General features: G+C 40.7%; 1 protein-coding gene across 2 annotated transcripts in view; it reads left to right on the top strand.

Moving 5' to 3' along the window:
- Window positions 1-21,215, top strand: part of RCN2 (reticulocalbin 2) — a 436,021-nt gene that overhangs the window by 374,620 nt on the left and 40,186 nt on the right. For both annotated transcript variants that reach the window (XM_044077463.1, XM_044077464.1), the window contains exon 8: window positions 11,305-11,447. In XM_044077463.1, the coding sequence (XP_043933398.1) occupies window positions 11,305-11,447 (143 nt within the window). The remainder of the gene's footprint in view (window positions 1-11,304; window positions 11,448-21,215) is intronic.

The raw sequence follows: 21,215 nt of genomic DNA, 5'->3' as shown, positions 1-21,215 counted from the left end.
GACCAGATATCTGAAGTCAGATAACTAAGTGGGGCCTGACTTCACAATTGCACAACCCAGGCATCTGCACTGAGCAGTTTCAGTTGGTTCTAAGAATGGGGATTGAATGAAACTGACATTTCAGCTTCAGAACAGACATATGGCAAGCCTTAAACTGGTGCATATTTTACAGTAAAGGATTGAAGTTATAATAGACTGAAAACAAATTGCAAGACATAAATCTGTTTTGAGTAAGCGTTTGCTCTGGAAAGGATGTTTCGGTAAGGTAATACTACCATTTCAAAAGTTTAACCCACGTGAAATGTTTTAAGGCTAATATAGAGAAGTGGGCATGAAGAACATAATGTAAATGTGGTTTTGCTTCAGTTTAAATGTTTTGCAATTTGAATACATTGCAATAAAATAAGCTTGCTTGATTATGATTGAGAATGTGCTGTTTTTGTGAAAATAAGTGTCAATGTTCAAGTGACTTTCTGAAAAATCTGATTTGTAAAGTTTAGGTTACTTGCAAGGGGTTATTTTCCCTTACCCCGGTGTTCCAACAAATTTAGATACATTATATAAGTTGTGAATACAAGACCACCACTGTATATTGTGGCTATGTGGGACTGCATAGCCTACTCAAAGAAATGTTTTTTTTTCCACCGAGAAGGACCTTTTGACCACTTCTTGAAGTTAAAAGTGCCATTGTTTTTGAAGCTTTCACATAACTGGTAGGGGGTTAATTTGTTTTCCTGTGTTCTACATTTCAAATTCAGAGCCTTACTAGGTGTTCTATGAGTTTGCAGTCAACAAGACTAGAGTCAAACACCCCATCACCCAACAAATTATCCAAGCCCTGTGTAAACATAGTAATAGTTTCCAGTTTTCTAATCCTCTTAAGGTAAAGAATTCTACCAGCAGCTAGCCCTAGGATTAAAGGAATTTCACTTTACTTTTGTATTACAGCTACTTATTTCCACCATATAGTTATTATTTCTAGTTCCTAAATGACGTTTCGATCTAGAAATACCCACACTAGCCCCATAGTCCTCAGAAAGTATACATTTATGTATTACAATTAAATCTCCTGTATGGAGTCTGTACTTAACAGAAAAAAAGTGACATTGATTTCAGTCCTCTCTGGTAACATATATCCGTCAGTCCTCTTATTTGACTAGTAAAAAACTTTTGTATCCTTTCCAGTCTTTTCATCTGTACTGTATTATACATACACACCCACCCACCATATTGAATCATTGGTCTCATACTTACCTTGTACATGATAAAAAAAACTTCTCTATTCCTGCTCACAGTAGTTCTTAATAGATTTCTTAATTCAGGATAAAATGTCCTAATAATGTCCATTAAATGAGAGTCAAAATTCAATTCCATATCAAACTTTATTCCCAAGTCGTTTATGCCACATATCTCTTTAATCACAAAATTTATTCAATGTGTATGGATAACAAAGACGTACAACACAGAGGATTATGATCGGGTCTCCAGTTGCAACCACTTTATTATGTAGGAGCTGTCTAATTAAATTAACCAGGAAACCAAGAAGAGTAATTAAGTCCAATGAGAGCATTTATGAGATCAAGATAGCCTCACAGGCTAAAGGCAACCACTGGGCCTTCTACATTTATGTCTGAAACCTCAAAGGCAGCACACATCAGTGTGCCAGTCTGGTAGTCAGTGGTACCACCTTAACTGAACAGGCTGACTTAGTGAATTTGCTGGCTGGCTTACAAATTCAGCTCAGACTTCATCCCCCCCATACCCTCCTGCCTTTCCCCATGGAAAACCTACTAGCATAACCCCACCAACTCTTAACAGGCTGCAGGTCCTGGTGGCACTCACTAAGGCCAAAAACACAGGCTCAGTGGCCCCAACATTATCCTGGGATGCCTCCTAAATAGTTTGAAACATGTTATATCAGGACCAATTTAGTCACTTTTCAACTATAGCCTCAGAATGGAAGACTGCAATGGTATTCCACTTCACAAGCGTGGACCATAAACCGACCTCAGAAGCTACAGACGTATTAGTGTGACTATTCTAATATGCATAGCCATGGAGCAAAATATCATGGAATTCATCAGCAAAGACATAGGCAGCCTTCAGACACTGGACCAAACACAGTGTGGCTTTGTCAAGAAGAGGGTCATGCTTATTAAACCTGTTGGATTTCTTTGGGAAGGTCACCAAAGCAATGGATGAGGGGAAAATGGTGTATACCGCTTACCTGAACCTGGCTAAGGTGGTCTATATTATACCCCACTCGGGTATAGTTGGCAGACTCATTGAATGCCCTCACACAGCCCAACCTTGTAAATAGCATTCTACTGTTGATGTGTGTATGTAAAGCGTATTTGCATTTTCTTAAAAGGTTTGTACATAAACTTTTTCCACACATAACCCATATCTGTTTTCTTCAAATGAAACTGTATGATCCCTACCTTCAAGCTTAATGAATTTCTTAACTATGCATGAAACTGAATGCATTTATGTGTAACTATTCTACATAATATCTTTAATATTAACTATCAGTTGTATCTAAATTGTATAATGCATCTTGGAGCTTTTCTCCCCAGGCCTCCACTGAAAATGGATCAATTCAGCCCAGTGGACTTCCCCGGTAATCAAATTGCAAATAAATAAACTGGGCATAAACCCCTACATAACTCACTGGATTACCAGCTGGCTCACAGACAGGACTCAGGATGTCAGAATTGGTGTTACCACCTCCACTGACAGACAAGTCACCAGCTGGGTACTTCAGGTCTCTGTGCTGGGGCTGCTTCCATTTGGCATCTACTTCACAGAGGTAAAGGCTAATATCAAGGGCCTTTGGCTGATCAAGTTCACAGATGATTGCAAAGTTCGAGCACTCATAGATTTCCTTCATAGCGCAAACATCTTATGAGAGGGTCGAACAAAAATGACTCATGCCAAAGTCACAGATTAAAACTCATAGCCAAGAAATGCATTATAGTACCTGTTGGGAAAACTGCCTCCCAGGCTAATTACTTCAGCTACAAGACACCCCAAACAGCTGACCTGTTGGGGATCTGTGAACCGTATGCTGATAGTAATCTGGTCTTTTACCAACATGTAGTTAAGGTAGTAAGAAAAGTATTCTATGTTGCCCAGCTTATAAGTTAAGGCATGGAATCCAGGTCCATGAAAGTCATAATGTGACTTTATTTAGCCCTTATCAGACCCATCATTGAGTATAACACCCCCTTTGGCATGCACCTGTCTAGAAATTTGCAACAGTTGGAATGCCGACAAAGGTTCCTTACCAAGAGAATCCAGGGTATAAACACATTGTCCTATACGGATCACCTTAAAGCGCAATCTCTCTACTCTGTTTCCTACAGGTTACTGAGAGGCGTTCTATGCCTGGCATACAAGACATCCTTGGATCGGGCTCTGATGGACCTTTTACACATCTGCAAAATAAACAGCATCAGAACCACTAGATCCAAGGATTTAAATTTTGCTTGAGACATAATAAGAGATGATGTGAAACAAAGTCCATGCTAACCCTATTTAAGAGTAACCTTGACCAGTGGATGGGAAATGGGAAATTTTCCACAGGTCTGGCCCTTTTATCTCTAATAGAGGCATACAGTAATGCCCAAACTAACATACTCCCCCATGACCTAGAAAAACTTCCTAACATTCCACCTGCTAGTAAATGCCCATGATACATAGGGACACAATGTGGTTGGATTGCATGGCTAGGCTTATAAAGGCCCTGGTGGTCATTAGCTTAGTGTATATACCTCTGAACCTATAAGTGTTACATAGAAATTAGGAGATGTTAAGTTGTCCAATCTCACCTTCGTTCTTGCTAGATAGGTTCAGAGCCGATCTTTGGCTCTGACTTGTCCACTTACTATAGCTCGAGAGCTGTTTACTGGCTCGAGGCTACCCCTTATCCCAGAATGCCCAGCACTAGCTACCCAGATCTTGTTTGCCGCTTCAGCTGCAAGGTTGCGTCAATACTGGCTCAGGCTTAGTATAACTTTTTTCTCTTCTTAAAATTCAATATTTTACTTAAAAAGTTAGTATTTTCTTCACTGTTTCACAGTAGTTTGTAAGTTATTTAGTCCTAAACCCCTTATTTTGTCTCTTGCTGTGTTTTTTTTGTGCTGTGTTGGCTGTCGCCCCTTAGTCGCTAGGCCTTCTGTTTGTTTACCTGAACTCATTTAAGTTAGAGAGTCCCCGCCACCTTTAAGGACAGCCGTTTAAGTTAGAGGCTCTCCTTTTAAGTCTTTTATCAATATAATTTTTATTATTGCAGTGTGTCTGTTTGTGTGGTACTTCCTTCTTTTTTTTTTCTTAAGTATGTCCAAGGAAGTTAAAACCTCAGGGTTCAAAAAGTGTGACTCATGCTGTCAGAAGATGTCTCTGACAGATGGGCACACTAATTGTTTATTGCTTGGGGGGCTCTGCACCTGCAGGACACTTGTGCTATTTGTCATGCCTTAAGTCCAAGGGTCATGCAGGAGAGGAAAAACAAGCTTATCCTCCGTGGATTATTAAAACTGGATTCTCTGGCTAAAGCATCTCAGCCAGTGAAACCTTTGAAACCAGTCAAGCTGTCGGCTCCATGTTCGTTACCGACCTGTGAGCTTGACAAACCAAGTGTGTCAGTGCCGGCTGGCACCGACAAAGTTACCCCTCTGTTGGCTCCAACTGTTACTTTAGAGCCATCTCGGAGCCACAAAAGAGCTAGGTCTTCTTTGGAGCCGATTCGCGCGGTGCCACAATCGCCATTACTCCAAAGCAAGTCCAGTCATCACTCATCTTCCCACTCCTCTCGATCCTCGAGGTTATCAAATCAGGATGTGACGAGAGTGGTCAGTAGGTTGCTTAAGTCACAGGCCCTTGCTAAAATGCTTTCGAGCCTACCTCAGCAGGCTTCAGCTCCATCCATTTTGATTTTGATTCCTCCTCCGACTATACTTCGGAGCTGGAGTCCATGGACGCTCCAGTAGCGGTTCCTTCGGCAACGATGACATCCTCATCGGTTCCGACGTTGCCTCCGATTACCTCATCTCTTCCTCCCATCGAGGTATCTGGGTGCCAAAACTCTCTCTTTGGCTCCGAGCAGGGAAGTGGCATTGGACCCTTGACCGACCCTACTCTCCCTCTCAGAGCGTAGGCTCAGTTGAGCTCGGCTCCCACATTGGCCTCGGAGCCATCACCCTTGGTGCAGGGTGGTATTCCTGTCTCTTTGGAGCTGGAGCCCTCCTTGTGTCGTGACCGTAATGCTTTTGAGGTCATGCGGAGAGTGCTGTCCCCACAGACGGCTCCACTATCGGTTCCATCGGCTCCGTCCCCCTCGGTGCCTGTGACAACCTCTGCTCCTCCTCCAGTCCCAAAGCGTAAGGAACCTATGCCCCAGGACACCCCATTGCGTGAACCCTCTTCTTCTGAAGCCTCCCCGGAGCATTCTGAACAGGCTTCCCGGAAGAAAAAGTGCAAGAGGAAGCATCTAGACTCCCCTGAGTCTGTCACCTCAGATACAGACCTGGATGAATCGGAGGGGTCCCCAAGGTCCCCCTCTGAAGATGTTTCCTTTTCGGACATCCTTAAGATTCTCGGGAAGAGGTGTAGCTGGACTTCCCTAGTCCCCTCCGAGAACGAGTCTTTATTCCTGGACGCATTTGGTTCCCGACTTTCCACCTCCTGGGTGTCCCCGCCTTTTGATCCACTCATGTCTGTAGCATCTCGAAAGGCTTGGTCAGCTCCAGATTCCATGGAACCTATGCCGAGGAGACCCAATATATTCATCACAGCTCCCCAAGTCCAACAGTTCTTAACTAAAGGTATCCCAGTTGATGGCATGGTGGTAGCAGCAGCCACAAAGAGAGAGTTAGCTGAAATCTCCTCATCTGTCCATCCACCGAATAAAGACTCTCGTACGATGGACAGATATGGGAAGCAAATATTTTCATCAGCGACCTTCTCCCTTAGGTCCCTGAACTATCTTTCCCATTTTACTAGGCTTCAGAGGGATCTCCTAAAAGAGCTTGGAGAATATCCTACAAGATTCCACAGCTGAGGGAGCTTCAGCCAAGGTAGCTACCCATCTTGCGACTCTTAATTCAATAGTCAACTCCTCCATGAGGCTTATTTTATATGCAGCTGATGGAGTGAGTAGAGCTGCAGGAACAGGAGTAGCTCTTAGGAGACATTCTTGGCGGTGGCTGTGTCAGTTTGTGGAACCTTTCAGAGCATCCTTCACCAATACCCCTTTTTGATGGCTCCTTTCTCTTTGGGCCTCAGGTGAAGGACACACTTGCCAGGTGCCAGCAGGAAGGCAAGATGCTCTCTGATGTTGGAGTCCATTTTTCCACTCCTACCAGACCATATCCAAAAGGTCAGAAGGGTGGAAAGATGTGGCTTTGAAAATCCCAGGGACCCCTGCCTGATGCACGTGGTGAATTTTCCCCCAGGGGCAGAGGGGGAAATAATAACAATGACAGATGCCACCCTTGTGGCAGAAGGGGTCTTAAAATCAGGGTGACAGAGATATGTTCTCTTTCAAACCCTATCAACATCCCTGAAGGGATGCCCGACTGCTCAACTCTGGAGGCAGTCGGGGGAAGGCTTTCATTGTACCCAACTGCCTGGCAAAATATTGCAAAATACAAATGGGTACTAGCCATTATATCCGGAGCTTACAAGATTCCCTTTCATCAACCCCCTCTTGTTTCAAAAAAGTCCATCCCAGATGTTCCACCCAATCTAAGGGATCAGGCAGTTACAGAAGTTTCAAGACTGCTAGAAAAAAGAGCCATCCAGGAAGTTACCGCAGACCGAGTAGGATCCGCAGCTTACTCGAGATTCTTTTTAGTGCCCAAAAAGACAGGGGACTGGTGACCAATTCTGGATCTCCGCAGGTTAAACAGCTCTGTACAAAAAGAAAAGTTCCGGATGGTAACACTGCAGCACATTCTCCCCTTTCTAGGTCAGGACAATTGGATGTGCTCCATAGATTTTCAGAACGCGTACTGTCATATAAAAATGGACAGATGGTCCAGGAGATTTCTGCACTTCTGGCTAGGGGCCAGTCATTACCAATTCAGAGCTCTGCCCTTTGGTCTCACCACAGCCCCCAGGGTGTTCACCAAATGCATGGCAGTAGTCATGGCTCACCTGAGACGTCAAGGATTCCAGGTGTTTCCTTATTTGGATGACTGGCTCCTCACTGCTACCACCAGGCAACAACTTATAGAAGAAAACCAAAAAAGTGGTGCAATAGTGCTCAAATAAAACACTTTAGAATCAAAAAAGAGCACTAATGTGAGTCCTCAGAGGAAATTTTATTATAAATAGTTGAGCGCTTTCGGCAATGCCAGATGACTTCATCAGAACTATTTATAATAAAATTTCCTCTGAGGACTCACAACATTAGTACTCTTTTTTGGTTCTGAAACAACTTATAGAAGCCAGAGATTACACCATCACATCCAGTGCTCAACTAGGCATCACAATAAACTTCGGAAAATCTGCCTTGTTGCCCTGTCACTCTATTACATACATAGGAGCAGAGCTAAACACAAGAAAACTAATGGTAAAATTGCCTCAGGAAAGAGTTTCTATTATTCAAAAACAGGTGTCACTTCTCCTGATGAGCAAACAAATTAACATCAAATATGTTCTTCAAGTTCTAGGGTCCATGGCAGCAGCCATTCTTCTAGTCCCCTTAGCACGCTTTCACATGAGAATCTTTCAGTGGCTTCTTTTCACACAATGGTCCTTCCAGGCATTACCCAAGTCTCACATGATGCTGATTACGGAATCTTGCAAAAGACACCTTTCCTGGTGGATGGTCTCCCCACTAGTTTCTCAGGGCAGACATTTCATGGAACCCCATCCGGTCGCCACAGTGACCACGGACGTTTCCCTGATGGGGGGGGGGGGCATTATGTAGGGAAGACAGTCCAAGGCACTTGGCAACCTCACGAGTACCACTTGCACATCAACGTCCTGGAGATGAGAGCGGTGCTCCTACCATTGCAAGATCTTCAAGACTCTCTCTCTCCCTGCCGGGACTATTGTAATACAGACGGACAATATGTCAGTGGTTTGGTACATCAACAAACAGGGCAGAACCAGGTCTTACCCCATGTGCCGAGAGGCCCTCAGACTATGGCAGTGGGCAATTTCCTCCCAGCGTTTTCTGATAGCAACACCTATCCCTGGGACATCCAATGTAATAGCAGACAGGCTCAGCAGGGCTTTCCTCATGGCTCACGAGTGGTCTCTGAAACAGGAAATGGTGGATCTTATTTTCCTCAAATGGGGCCAGCCTTGCTGTGATCTCTTTGCCTCTCCCCTCAACAACAAATGCAGCAGCTACTTCTCCCTTGTTCCTCCTCCAGGTCAGACACCCAGGGACGCTTTAGTCCACGATTGGACTCAGGGACTCCTTTATGCATTTTCCCCCTTCCCCATAATAACAAAAGTCATTAAGAAAGCAAAATCGTTGGGTTGCAAAATGATCCTCATTGCCCCCTATTGGCCTTGACAGATTTGGTTTCCATTCCTTCACCCACACCTTCTAGTCCAGCCTTGGATTCTGGACCCAGTACCGGACCTCTTGATTCATCAGTTAGGCAGGCTACACCAATCCCTCCAGTCTCTCAAGCTCACAGCTTGGTTACTCCACTTCCAATCCTAGCCAGGCTCCTCAGTATTTCCCCAGCAGTGCATGATATTATTGTTTCCTCCCATAAGACAAATACAAGGAAAGTCTGTGCTAGCAAATGGAAAAGATTCTCTTACTGGGCAGAATCCAGGAATTTAGATCCTTTTACAGCTCCTGTACATGAGATTTTGGACTTCCTAGCAGAACTGTTTCATTCGGTGCAGTGGCTGCTACCATCAGAGTACAACTGGCTGCCATTTCAAATTTTCATGTCTGAGTTTCTAACTCCAGTATAATGTCTCACAGATTCTGTAAGACTTTCATGAGAGGACATCTCTACTTAGACCCCCAGTGAAAGAGCCACTTCCACCTTGGGATCTGAATTTGGTTCTTGCTTCCTTGATACTGCCACCCTTTGAACCATCAGTATCATGTTCCTTGAAGTTTCTCTCTTGAAAAACTCTTTTCTTGGTCGCTATTAATTCTGCCAGACATGTTTCAGAACTTCATGCACTATGTGTTCGCCCTCCATACCTAGTTTTTCACAAAGACATGGTTTTCCTGAGAACTAACCCATCTTTTCTACCTAAAGTTTGTTCAGACCACAATTTGAATCAATCCATTGAACTCCCTGTCTTTTTCCCTAATCATTCCAACAAGGCAGAATACAGATTACACCGATTGGATGTGTATAGACAACTGTGTTTCTACCTCCATAGAACTAAAGAAATGAGAAAATCAGATCAATTGTTTCTTTCATTTGCTAACAAACAAGGCCTTCCAGTTTCTAAAGTAACATTGTCAAAATGGTTATTGGACACCATAGTCCATACCTACCACTTGCGACAAAAAGATCTTCCAACAAAACCCAAAGGTCATTCAACCAGGTCAGTAGCTACTTTGGTAGCATTTCAATCTAGATTGCCCATAGATTCAATTTGTGCAGCAGCTACTTGTGCAGATCCTCGTACATTCATTTCTCATTACAAAGTATATGTGGTCTCCCAGGGCAGAGCTTTCTTTGGTTCCGCAGTTTTGAAGAGCCTGTTCCAATGAGCCACCCAGAATTGAGGTGTTAGGGACACTGTCCCATCCAGCAAGAATGAAGGCGAGATTGGACAACTTAACATAAAGAAGTTATGTACCTACCATAACGTTCCATGTTAGTTGTCCTTCATCTCACCTTCCTTCTTGCGTCCCTCCCTCCTTCCCCCTTCTTCGAGAATTGAGAGGAGTTTCTCAGTGATTTCACTGACTAATATGTTTTGTTATTAGTTGCTTCTCAACCAAGTCATGACAATTAACTGTATATCCAGGTTTATTAATGGATTATCTTCTATAATTATGTCTAGTGTGAGCTATCTCAAATGAGATCTGGGTAGCTGACGCTGGGCATTCTGGGATAAGGGGTAGCCTCAAGCCAGTAAAGAGCTCTCGAGCTATACTAAGTGTCCGAGTCTGAGCTGAGGATCAGCTCCGAACCCATCCAGCAAGAAGGAAGGTGAGATGAAGGACAACTAACATGGAACGTTATGGTAGGTACATAACTTCTTTTTCAGGAAGGTAATATCTTCTAGGACAAGAGATGCATTAAGTAGCTACATTCTGCAGATTTGACAGGTGTTACGATGGATAGTGATTAATCAGTTACCCAGGGAGAGAATTAAGTCTGACAGAAGAGGCATTGTTTTACAGACAGGGAATTTTGAACATGTGGAGCAGCCTTTCTTGTAGAGATGGGAGGCAACACAGTAGATGTTCAAAAGTATATGGCATAGACATAAAACAATTGTAGGGAGGGATGAGAAGACAAACTGTTTTCTCCTGGGTTAGGTGGACAAGGAAATAGCTGACTGGAAGACCTGATGGTCAAAATCTGCATTTGTTGCTTTCATGAGGAATTTAAAGCAGTCCCTTTATATTATGAGACCATCCATTTTTATACATGATTGTTTGTTTTTAACAATATTTATTCTGATTGCTGTTGGCCATACTTGGATACAGAGTATATCTTGTCTGAATTTTCAGTTTATCTCAACAACTGAGAAGTGAAATGGTTGGCTGGCTATCTTGCAGTGGCCAAAATAAACTTCTTACTGTTTTGATATATGACTTTAGTGGACATAACCAGCAGAAGTGAAATGAAAGCATAACACACAGTTCAGAAAACTTTTCATGTCTTTATCTTCCAGTTATAGTAGCAGTATGTTACCGATAAAAACAAAAGGGAAAACAGTCCTTTGAAGTATGTGTTTAATCACCTTTTGGTACAGAGGATGAGCTTCCTTCTATATTGCTTAAAGAAAATAAGATGGTGGACTGCATGAGCTTCTTGGCATACTGGCCATTGACCAGATTACTGATTTAATTTCAAAAAGTATATTAAACAAAGTCAGGCGTTCATTCCAACGAATTATTAAAAATGGGCAGAGATTAACAGCTATGGAAATATGGAGATGATCGAGCAGATTGACGACCACAAGACTGGGCCAGCCAGGGAGCAGTTAAAAAAGACTTGCTAAAAATGTTTTTCAGAGCATTGTTTTCATTGTTGTTATGTGTTGATGCTGGTGTATTTCTATAGCTAGTAGTTTGATCCTTAGTTTGAAGTTGTCATGTAGTCAGATTATTGAATGTTCTAATTTTAATAGGTGCAAAAGAAGATCCAGAATGGATAATTGTGGAAATAGATCGTTTTGAGAATGATTACGATGCAAATGGAGATGGGAAACTGGATCGAAAGGAGCTGCTGTCATGGGTAATACCAAATAACAAAGATGTTGCACTCGATGAGGTATGTAGTTAAGAGAAAGGTCTGGGTTTTGAGTAAAATTCAACCAAAATTTTGTTCATGAAAACATGTTGCTTATTTTATGCATGAAATAGTTGCATATAATATATGGCAAATTTAGGTCAAAGATTGTGAAAAGAAGGCATAAGTTACTTGTAAAGCCCCAGAGGTGCCTAACAAACATGATTACTGTTCTAAAGACCCTGGACTACCAGGAGGGGTGTGAATCTCCATCTCTGTACTTGGTCTGTTACAGGCTTGTTTGTGGAGGTCTGGCATTCTGTGTCATTAGGGACATAATCCTCCTTGATCTGTTGCATCTCTGCAAGACCATCAACAGTACCCACAAGTACCAGAACTGTGGACTTAAATGTCCATCAACATATAAATGAAACTCTTTGGCGGGACAAATTTATTACCCAACAGTTAGCCTAACTCTTCAATTAAATGCATGTTAAGTGATACCTATATTTCCTTCAAATCATACAGAGATAACTGGATGGGTATCTGAAAATTCACTTCTGGACAAATATGCCTTGCTGTTCTAGACACGAGGATATAACTTGAGGGTGGACATTGGCAAGGCACAGATAGTCTCCAGACTCGATTTCCTTATAATTCTTATGAGATGCTGAAAAAAGAAAGTAGAGCACAAATTAAGACTATGAAGAAAATGTATTAACAAAATACATGCCAACTTCATTGTCTTAGAAGGTTAAAAAACTTGACTTTGAGGAAAGGTGATCAGTGGCTTTTGCACTGAGGATGAGCATAACCAACCTGAAAGGAAGGCGCAGTCCAGGTTATGAAGTGCCATGATGTCCCTCAGAAAACAGGTAGCAGACATGAAGGCAACACTGGTGTGTGCTTGTGGCTGAAAAGGCCACTTTGCTATATCCTTCATTATAGGTGTGCAGAAATGTGTACTTGCATAGTGAAGGTAAAGCGGCCCCTGTGGGGATGCAAGTCACACATTGTCTATCTTAGGGAGGTGGTGGCCATATATGTAGAAAGCTCCCTGATGGCTGCCTATATAACAACTCCAGAAGTCAACTTCCAAGACAAAGAAATAAGCTGGGAAAGCAAGAGAGAGAATATAGTTGGAAAGCATCAGGGGAGAAAATACCTATTGGAAAAAATATATTGACATAATCCCATAGCAGAAGACGAAGTCTGAAGCCTCTATGTGTATCTTGCAAGTCTTGTAAAGTACATGCAAAGTACCATTCTGCTTTTGGTTTTTAGCAAGCTATATTTTTTTAATTCTGCATCTGTGTTAGTTTCTTTCAAGATTTTTCTGCTGGTCACTAGGTATTTTTGGATAAGTAATGGAGTGTGTCTGCCTTTATTGTAGAATGCGAAGTATAACCTTTTTTTAAAGATTTATAAAAGGCATTGCTCATCCGTGTTTCTTTAGGAAAAATGGTTTGTCACTATCATATTTAGTGGCAAATGTCCACAGAGGATGTTCAGCAGTCTGCTTGTCTCCTGGATTATCAGCCAAAACTCAGTGATATAGAGAGAACTCTCTGAAGTCACCTGGTCCTGGGCTGGATTACTGGAGGCCAAGGGCTCACTTTCCATTGGTCTAGAAGAATCCATTGTCTCAGGTTTTGGGAGGGTTCCACTTTATTATTCTGTGCCAGATCTCATGGCAATGGATGTAGTAGGAACTCAAATCATGGGTATGGGAATGCAGCCTGCAAAACAGTCTTATACTTACATTAGACCCTGTGCTAGCCTCTCATATCCCTGCACCTCTTTTATCAGGAATGCTTTTGAATGCTAGATCACTGTTGCCTCTCTTCTAGCAGAAGTTTGTCATATTCTTATCCACAAGTAAGCCCATGTATGACTTAAAAACACAGTGTAAACTTAAGGCACAAAAGAGAGCAGTTTAGCATTTTCATTCCTTTAATAATTAATTCTGAAGAAGTTCTAATTATTACAGGAATGAAAGCACTAAATTGCTCTCTTTTTGTACATTAAGTTTACACTGTGTATTTTTAATGGTTAGTTTGCTCGTCTTTTTGTTTTCTTGGTCCATGTGTGAGTTTATCTGCAGAATTGTCCTGCTAAGTGTCCTTCAAGGAGTCTGACGACCCAGAGGCCACTATCTTTGAGATGGAAAAGGAAGGTGACTCCTCACCACCCTACCATTCTCTCCTGGATGGCCATACTATTGAGGAAGCTTTAAGTTTGATGAGGACCTCCACAGAGTGACCAGTGGATCAAATTCCTTACCCCCATAAACACCTTGATCTGCATCAGGAGAAGGAGCCTTGCGGCATCCCACCCAAAGTCAGCTATGCAGTGTGCTATTCATGCAGCCTGAATGCACCAAGAATCTGTCCTTTGCACCCACTAGCATGATCAGCTGAGTGAATAGAGTCCCATTCTTGGACCAACTCTTATGTGATTTCTTTGGTTCAGCACAGGGCCCAGATCCAACAACATTTTGCTACCTTGCTGCCACACACGTGTATAATTTCCTCATTTTCATTTGTAAACCAGGGTGTAACACTGATAAATATGGGCTATTTTCAAACTCATCCCAAGACAATACAGTAGCTGAATTTAACAAACCTGACCATTTCAAATTGATGCACACACAATGATGAAGAGGGAAGAATATTCTACAAGCAAGCATTGTAACTAAAACATACATAAAGCTAAAAATTGCAACCATCATCAAAATGCAGCATACATAGGAAGTATTTACTATATTAAGTATTTGCATTTTGGTGTGCCAGGAAAGAAGGTAGAAATAAGAAAATATTAAGATAGGGTGAGAGGAATGTTGCGTGTGTAAGATGAGAAAAGGGTGTTTGTGTGTGCATGGGGGTGGGGGGTGGTAGTGGGAAACTCTTAGTGTCTAAAGACCTAGAGATAGATGATAAGTTTTATTCCTGTGTCACACTGAGGCTGAGAGCCCTCAACTTTTCATCTCACCTCTTCACATTCCAGTCTTCCCGAGCAGACAGGAGAATTTTTCCTTCTTTCCTGATTCTAGATTCAAGGAGAGATTAATTAGTGCTCCATCTACACCTTCCAGAGTGGGCCATAGCCCACTGCATTTATAATTATGCAGTCTGTTTATCTAGGGATGCATGCTTACATTTGTGCCTGTGCAAGATGGTTTGATGAGATTGTACTCCTTCAAAGGTGAACTCTGATTTCCAACCCTAGTTACCCTTTTGAAGTGGAAATCCTCTTTGTGTAACCCTTTCACGTCCAATGAATGATTTATTGATAAAGAAACCTGCCCTCACCATGGTGGAATATCTTTATGATATCCCTTCAGTCTCATCACGCTGTTCTTTTTCCAGGCACATCCAACTATAGAAGGAAAATAATGAAGCCTCCTTAAAGAGTGAGGAAGTTCATACTTCCTCTTGTGGCAGTTAAGCCACCCAAAAAGGCAGTCCAGTGCATGCAGTTCCTGACTATGGTCTGGGTATGCCTGTAGGAGATTCTCCAAGTTTGCCCTTCTTTTTGGAGTGCCATTATTAGGGAACAGTAGTTTGTGGATATGTTTATGGTTTGCAGTATCTTAGAACCCTTTGTTTCCCCCCATGAAGAAGCTCAGTTTAGAGGCCAGGCTGCCTTCACAGAGCTCTTGGAACAGTCTCAAACTCTGTATCTTAAAAGGATGAAGTCAGGAATTGTACTGTCTTCTCTCTCTACTTTCAAATGGGTAGATGATTTGTATCTTTGAATCTTGTGGTTGTTTTGTTAGTATTTTTCTGTTATCTTTTTTGGTGTCATTTGCTTGTTATTTGACTGTCTTGATTACATTTGTTATTAGCATTTTGTACTCCTTTTCAGTTCCAAGCAAAAGTTGCTGAATATTTGTGATGCAGGATCCAGTAATGCAAGGATTTGTAGATCTTAATGTATCCTTGTATGACATGTTTGTTCAATCCAGTATTTGGTTTGTAGAAGGTAAAATATTGGCTACCCATTGACTCTTCTTTATAAGTCTGTCAGAAAGTTATACTTTGTACACTCAGGTGCTTGTCAAATGTAGGATTGACCTTCTACCCTTAAGTACTTGCATGCATCTGAGCTGTGAAGTCCTAGGTCCTTTTACCTGTGTTAGTGCAGAGTTTTTAGTGATGGCATCTTTTCAGTGGCAGAAACTGTCACTGTTATAGAGAAAAGTACATGATTTTTATGCCTACTATGTGAAGCGGAGAAATGAAAATTTGACTGATCCACATGACTATAGACTGATTAAAGACTCAGCATCTTGCTAGAGAAGAGATTTGAGGATTCTATACCTCACTGCTCATTGGACGGTCACAACAAGGCAGCATGAAGGGCTGGCGATTAAAGCAGAACTTCACTCAAAAGTCAAGTTTTTCTTTTCAAAAAGTGTTTTTCCTTCCTTGTAATCCAACACTAAACACTTCACATACAAAGAAAAACATAATTTAATAATTATAGTAAAAAACACAAACCACCACGATTCTCCAAGTTTTAGGCTCACATAAAATAAACCAGCAAATAATTCCAAAAACACAAGTGAACGGCAGACTGCTCCAGTTCTTCAAATATCTTTATTCACAAAGGTATGAGCGCTTTTGCAGGTTATACTGCTTCATCATATACAAACAAGAATAAAAAAAGGCTGCATTAAATACTCTAACAAACAAGTCACATGATGCATTTCACTTAACTCTAAAAATGACACAGTCCTAACAATGCATGGCATTATACTAATACTCTCATTTTCCTTACAGCCTCAATATTTTCAACAGTTTTTTTGTTCTGATAGCCTTTCTGTGTGATTGCTTTTCTGAAATTATTAGTAAGGGCAGCCAAAATAGTGCCCTTTCTAAACATGTCTTTGAGACAGATGTGACGCACACATTTTTATTTATAGCTATTGGTAGAGTGTTTGAGAGTGCCAAATGTGGTGATGTTAGAAATACTACTGAGCAACTGGAGCCAAATGGATAATCAGGCTTAGAAGTAACTATGGGCATGGGTTGAATGACAGGGTACCCATTAAACCTAAATTAAAGAGTAGTCACCTAATCAGATGAAGTAGCAATATTTAGTATAGAGTATTTGTGTAGTTACTGTTTTAAAAGGAGTTTATACCCATAATAGATGTATCGTTTTTAGTTATTGTATATGTCTATTAGCCTAGTGTGCATAATGCTATGTATTGTTAGGACTGTGTCCCTTTAGAGTTAAGTAAAATGCATCATGTGACTTGTTTGTTAAGAGTGTTTAATGCAGTCTTTTTATTCTTGTTTGTATCTGATGAAGCAGTATAACCTGCGAAAGCACTCATACTTTTGTGAATAAAGAGATTTGAAGAACTGGAGCAGTCTGCCGTTTTTCAGTTCACTTGCATTTTTAGAATCATTTAATAATTGTTTGTCTTTCTTTCCTGCATCTCTATCTCATATGTTACATCACAAGGGCTACAAAGAGTGGCAGAGAAATTAAGTTAAGTTACTTATCCCAACTACATAACACCTCAGATAAATAGTTTAACCTAGAGTCTGAACAAAGGCAGTGCTTTCAAGGTTAGTTTTCAGATGCAAATGTCATTCCTGGTAATAAAACTCAGTGCCATAAAGCAAATATGTTCATCTAATTCCTCTTTCTTTATGGCAGTACTTGATTTTGCATTTTTCTATACTGTAATTTCTGTAAAAGTGCATGTTTCTTCTGGTGTTTTGATTTTTTGTATTGTACACATTGTTTTTGAAACAAGTCAATGAGCTGGGGAAAGAAGATTATAGGTTCATAGGTTGATACTAGGCTGTCTGCCCTAGGGCATTTATAAGCCTAGCCAGAGTATGTTTGGCTTTCGCCACCCTTTTAGATTAGTTGACTGTGCCTCTGTATAGTAGGTCACAGAAGATGGCCCTTTTAAGATTAGTTTACTGTGCCTCTGTGTAGTAGGGACACAGAAGAGATCCCAGGGGTAAACCTACGATCTCCCATCCACTCGTCAAGATCTCTCTTGAAGAGGGTCATTGAGGGACTCTGCCTAATATGGATTGGGATTTTGTTCCAGAGTGAGGGGAGCCTCTGGGATATGAAACTGTCCCTCCAGCATGTCCTATTTATTTCTGTGCTGAGGTTTAAGCCACTGGAGCGTGTGGCTCTAAGGGATTTGGATTTCCTGAGGTGGAGCATGTCCATTAATTCTGGTTTGGACATGGCTTTATACGTCAGGCACAGATCGCCTCTGATTAGGCAGTAAGCAACTGAGTAGAGTTGGAGTTTCTTTAGCTGTTTGAGACCCTTGATCCTCTTGGTGAGGTACTTTTGGGGTCTTTCCAGTTGCTGCAGGTGTCGGGTAAGGTACATCCCAAATGGGACATTGTATTCAATTATGGGCCTGATGAGTGATGAGTAGAGGGGGCACAATGACCTCTCTTGATCTAGATGTGAACCCTTTCGTGATAAGGTGGTCTATATAGAAGGTATTTCTAACCACTTTGGCAAGGTGATTGTGAAAGGAGAGATTGCTATCTGGAATGGTGACTTGAGCGAAAAATGGAAGGACCACAATGGCAAATGGTTATTAAGCTTTCTTCCACTTTATTAAATCGTGGACTTCTTCAGAAAAACCAGGATGCCTCCCTACATCCTGGTTTTATATACAAAAACAGGAAATGATGTAAAAATGATATCTTTCATACATATACATAAAAATTGATTCAGTTATAAAACATTATAACAACATAATATCATTGTTATAACATATATGTTCATAAATTAATAGTGCTTTAAAAAAGACTTAGTTAAAATCCATTTTTATTTTTTATGTATTTTTGTTTTTTTATTTTTTTGTCTTGTTTTTTTATTATTATTATTATTATTTGTTTTATTGCAGTGAATCCTATTCTATTACTCTTTGTCTTTAATTTCCTGAAACCCGACTAAACTGCACAACTACCTCTATTATATTTCATGTTATGATTATGTTTTTCATACTACAATCCCACTAAATGTCTATTGGATACTGATGAAAACCGAAACTAAATGTCACGTCATTGTAGAAATGCAATGGGTCACTATCTGATAAAACCCAATATTTGACAGAACAAAGTCTGTCAATTAAACTTCCTTATGTCATGGCAAGAAAATTGATCTCACCAAAGCCCCTGCTATGAACCAAAATGCAAAATGTAAACTGACCCCTAAATAATCCATGACGGGTAACACCCCTAAATATGAACAAATATAAGTGTGGTATTCCATCAATTCAAAGAAACATGTTAAATGAACATACTGCATATAAACATTTTCTTAGTTTCTATTGTGTAAAAAACATTTGATGTTTATCCCTTCATTTAATCCAGGGGGTCCATCAGCCCCTAAGCATAACTGCCATATTGACTCTTTCTGCTCCAACTTGTTGTTAAGATCACCCTTAAGTAGGCATTTTTCTACGTGGTCCAAAACAAAAAACTCAAACTTCTTAAAATCCACACACTCTTGTGAGTGTCTGGCCAAAGCATTGTTCATATCTCTATTTTTAATGGCCAGATTATGTTCGTAAATCCTACGTTTGAGCATTCTTTTTGTTTTCCCCACGTAGTAGCTATCACAGGTACAACACATGGCTAAATAAACCACGTATTCACTATTACAGTTATGATACCCGTGAGCCCAAAAGGTCTTTTTTGTATGTCCAATAGTGACAAAAGAGGTGTTGGTAACAAACCTACACTGTCTACAATTCTGGCAACTAAAAGTTCCTTTCTTTTTACTGATGTCCCTATTCCTTACCTCTCTTTTGGTGTGGTCTAACTCTAGCATACTCCTTACATTTGTAACATTTTTGTATGTAAAACATGGTCTAATACCTACACAAGCCATGAGGTCCCTGTTACCTAATATAATGCCCCAATTGTTCTCTATAATACTTCTGATGTTGTTTAATTGATTAGTGATTGGAAGCGGAAATGCTAGATGAAAATCTAATGCATCGTCTCTAAGGGTAGTACCACCTATTGTCATTTCCACCATATATCTCCCACTATTGTGTGACAAAATGGGCCTTGCTACTCCATCACGGAGTCCTCTGACTTCATTTTCAATCTTCTTCAACATGTGTTTTTTATACCCTCTAGCCAAGAATAGATTCCTTAACTGCATTAACTCTTCACGATAAATGTTGTCATCTGATGTTAATCTACTGAGCCTTATAATCTGACCCTTTATAACATTTCTTTTCATGTGGGCGGGGTGTAAACTCTCTTTATGTAAATATTGGTTGGTAAAACAAGGCTTTCTATAACGAATTTTCTTTTCAAAATTGATATGGGCTATTTTCAAACTCATCCCAAGACAATACAGTAGCTGAATTTAACAAACCTGACCATTTCAAATTGATGCACACACAATGATGAAGAGGGAAGAATATTCTACAAGCAAGCATTGTAACTAAAACATACATAAAGCTAAAAATTGCAACCATCATCAAAATGCAGCATACATAGGAAGTATTTACTATATTAAGTATTTGCATTTTGGTGTGCCAGGAAAGAAGGTAGAAATAAGAAAATATTAAGATAGGGTGAGAGGAATGTTAGGTGTAAGATGAGAAAAGGGTGTTTGTGTGTGCATGGGGGTGGTGGTAGTGGGAAACTCTTAGTGTCTAAAGACCTAGAGATAGATGATAAGTTTTATTCCTGTGTCACACTGAGGCTGAGAGCCCTCAACTTTTCATCTCACCTCTTCACATTCCAGTCTTCCCGAGCAGACAGGAGAATTTTTCCTTCTTTCCTGATTCTAGATTCAAGGAGAGATTAATTAGTGCTCCATCTACACCTTCCAGAGTGGGCTACAGCCCACTGCATTTATAATTATGCAGTCTGTTTATCTAGGGATGCATGCTTACATTTGTGCCTGTGCAAGATGGTTTGATGAGATTGTACTCCTTCAAAGGTGAACTCTGATTTCCAACCCTAGTTACCCTTTTGAAGTGGAAATCCTCTTTGTGTAACCCTTTCACGTCCAATGAATGATTTATTGATAAAGAAACCTGCCCTCACCATGGTGGAATATCTTATGATATCCCTTCAGTCTCATCACGCTGTTCTTTTTCCAGGCACATCCAACTATAGAAGGAAAATAATGAAGCCTCCTTAAAGAGTGAGGAAGTTCATACTTCCTCTTGTGGCAGTTAAGCCACCCAAAAAGGCAGTCCAGTGCATGCAGTTCCTGACTATGGTCTGGGTATGCCTGTAGGAGATTCTCCAAGTTTGCCCTTCTTTTTGGAGTGCCATTATTAGGGAACAGTAGTTTGTGGATATGTTTATGGTTTGCAGTATCTTAGAACCCTTTGTTTCCCCCCATGAAGAAGCTCAGTTTAGAGGCCAGGCTGCCTTCACAGAGCTCTTGGAACAGTCTCAAACTCTGTATCTTAAAAGGATGAAGTCAGGAATTGTACTGTCTTCTCTCTGTACTTTCAAATGGGTAGATGATTTGTATCTTTGAATCTTGTGGTTGTTTTGTTAGTATTTTTCTGTTATATTTTTTTGGTGTCATTTGCTTGTTATTTGACTGTCTTGATTACATTTGTTATTAGCATTTTGTACTCCTTTTCAGTTCCAAGCAAAAGTTGCTGAATATTTGTGATGCAGGATCCAGTAATGCAAGGATTTGTAGATCTTAATGTATCCTTGTATGACATGTTTGTTCAATCCAGTATTTGGTTTGTAGAAGGTAAAATATTGGCTACCCATTGACTCTTCTTTATAAGTCTGTCAGAAAGTTATACTTTGTACACTC

The sequence above is a fragment of the Protopterus annectens genome, chromosome 7.part0 (genome assembly GCF_019279795.1).
Source record: "Protopterus annectens isolate FY-2018-M chromosome 7.part0, PAN1.0, whole genome shotgun sequence".
Taxonomy (NCBI): Eukaryota; Metazoa; Chordata; order Ceratodontiformes; family Protopteridae; genus Protopterus; species Protopterus annectens.
Note: the sequence above shows the minus strand (reverse complement) of the source record. Positions and strands in the feature narration are given on the sequence as shown.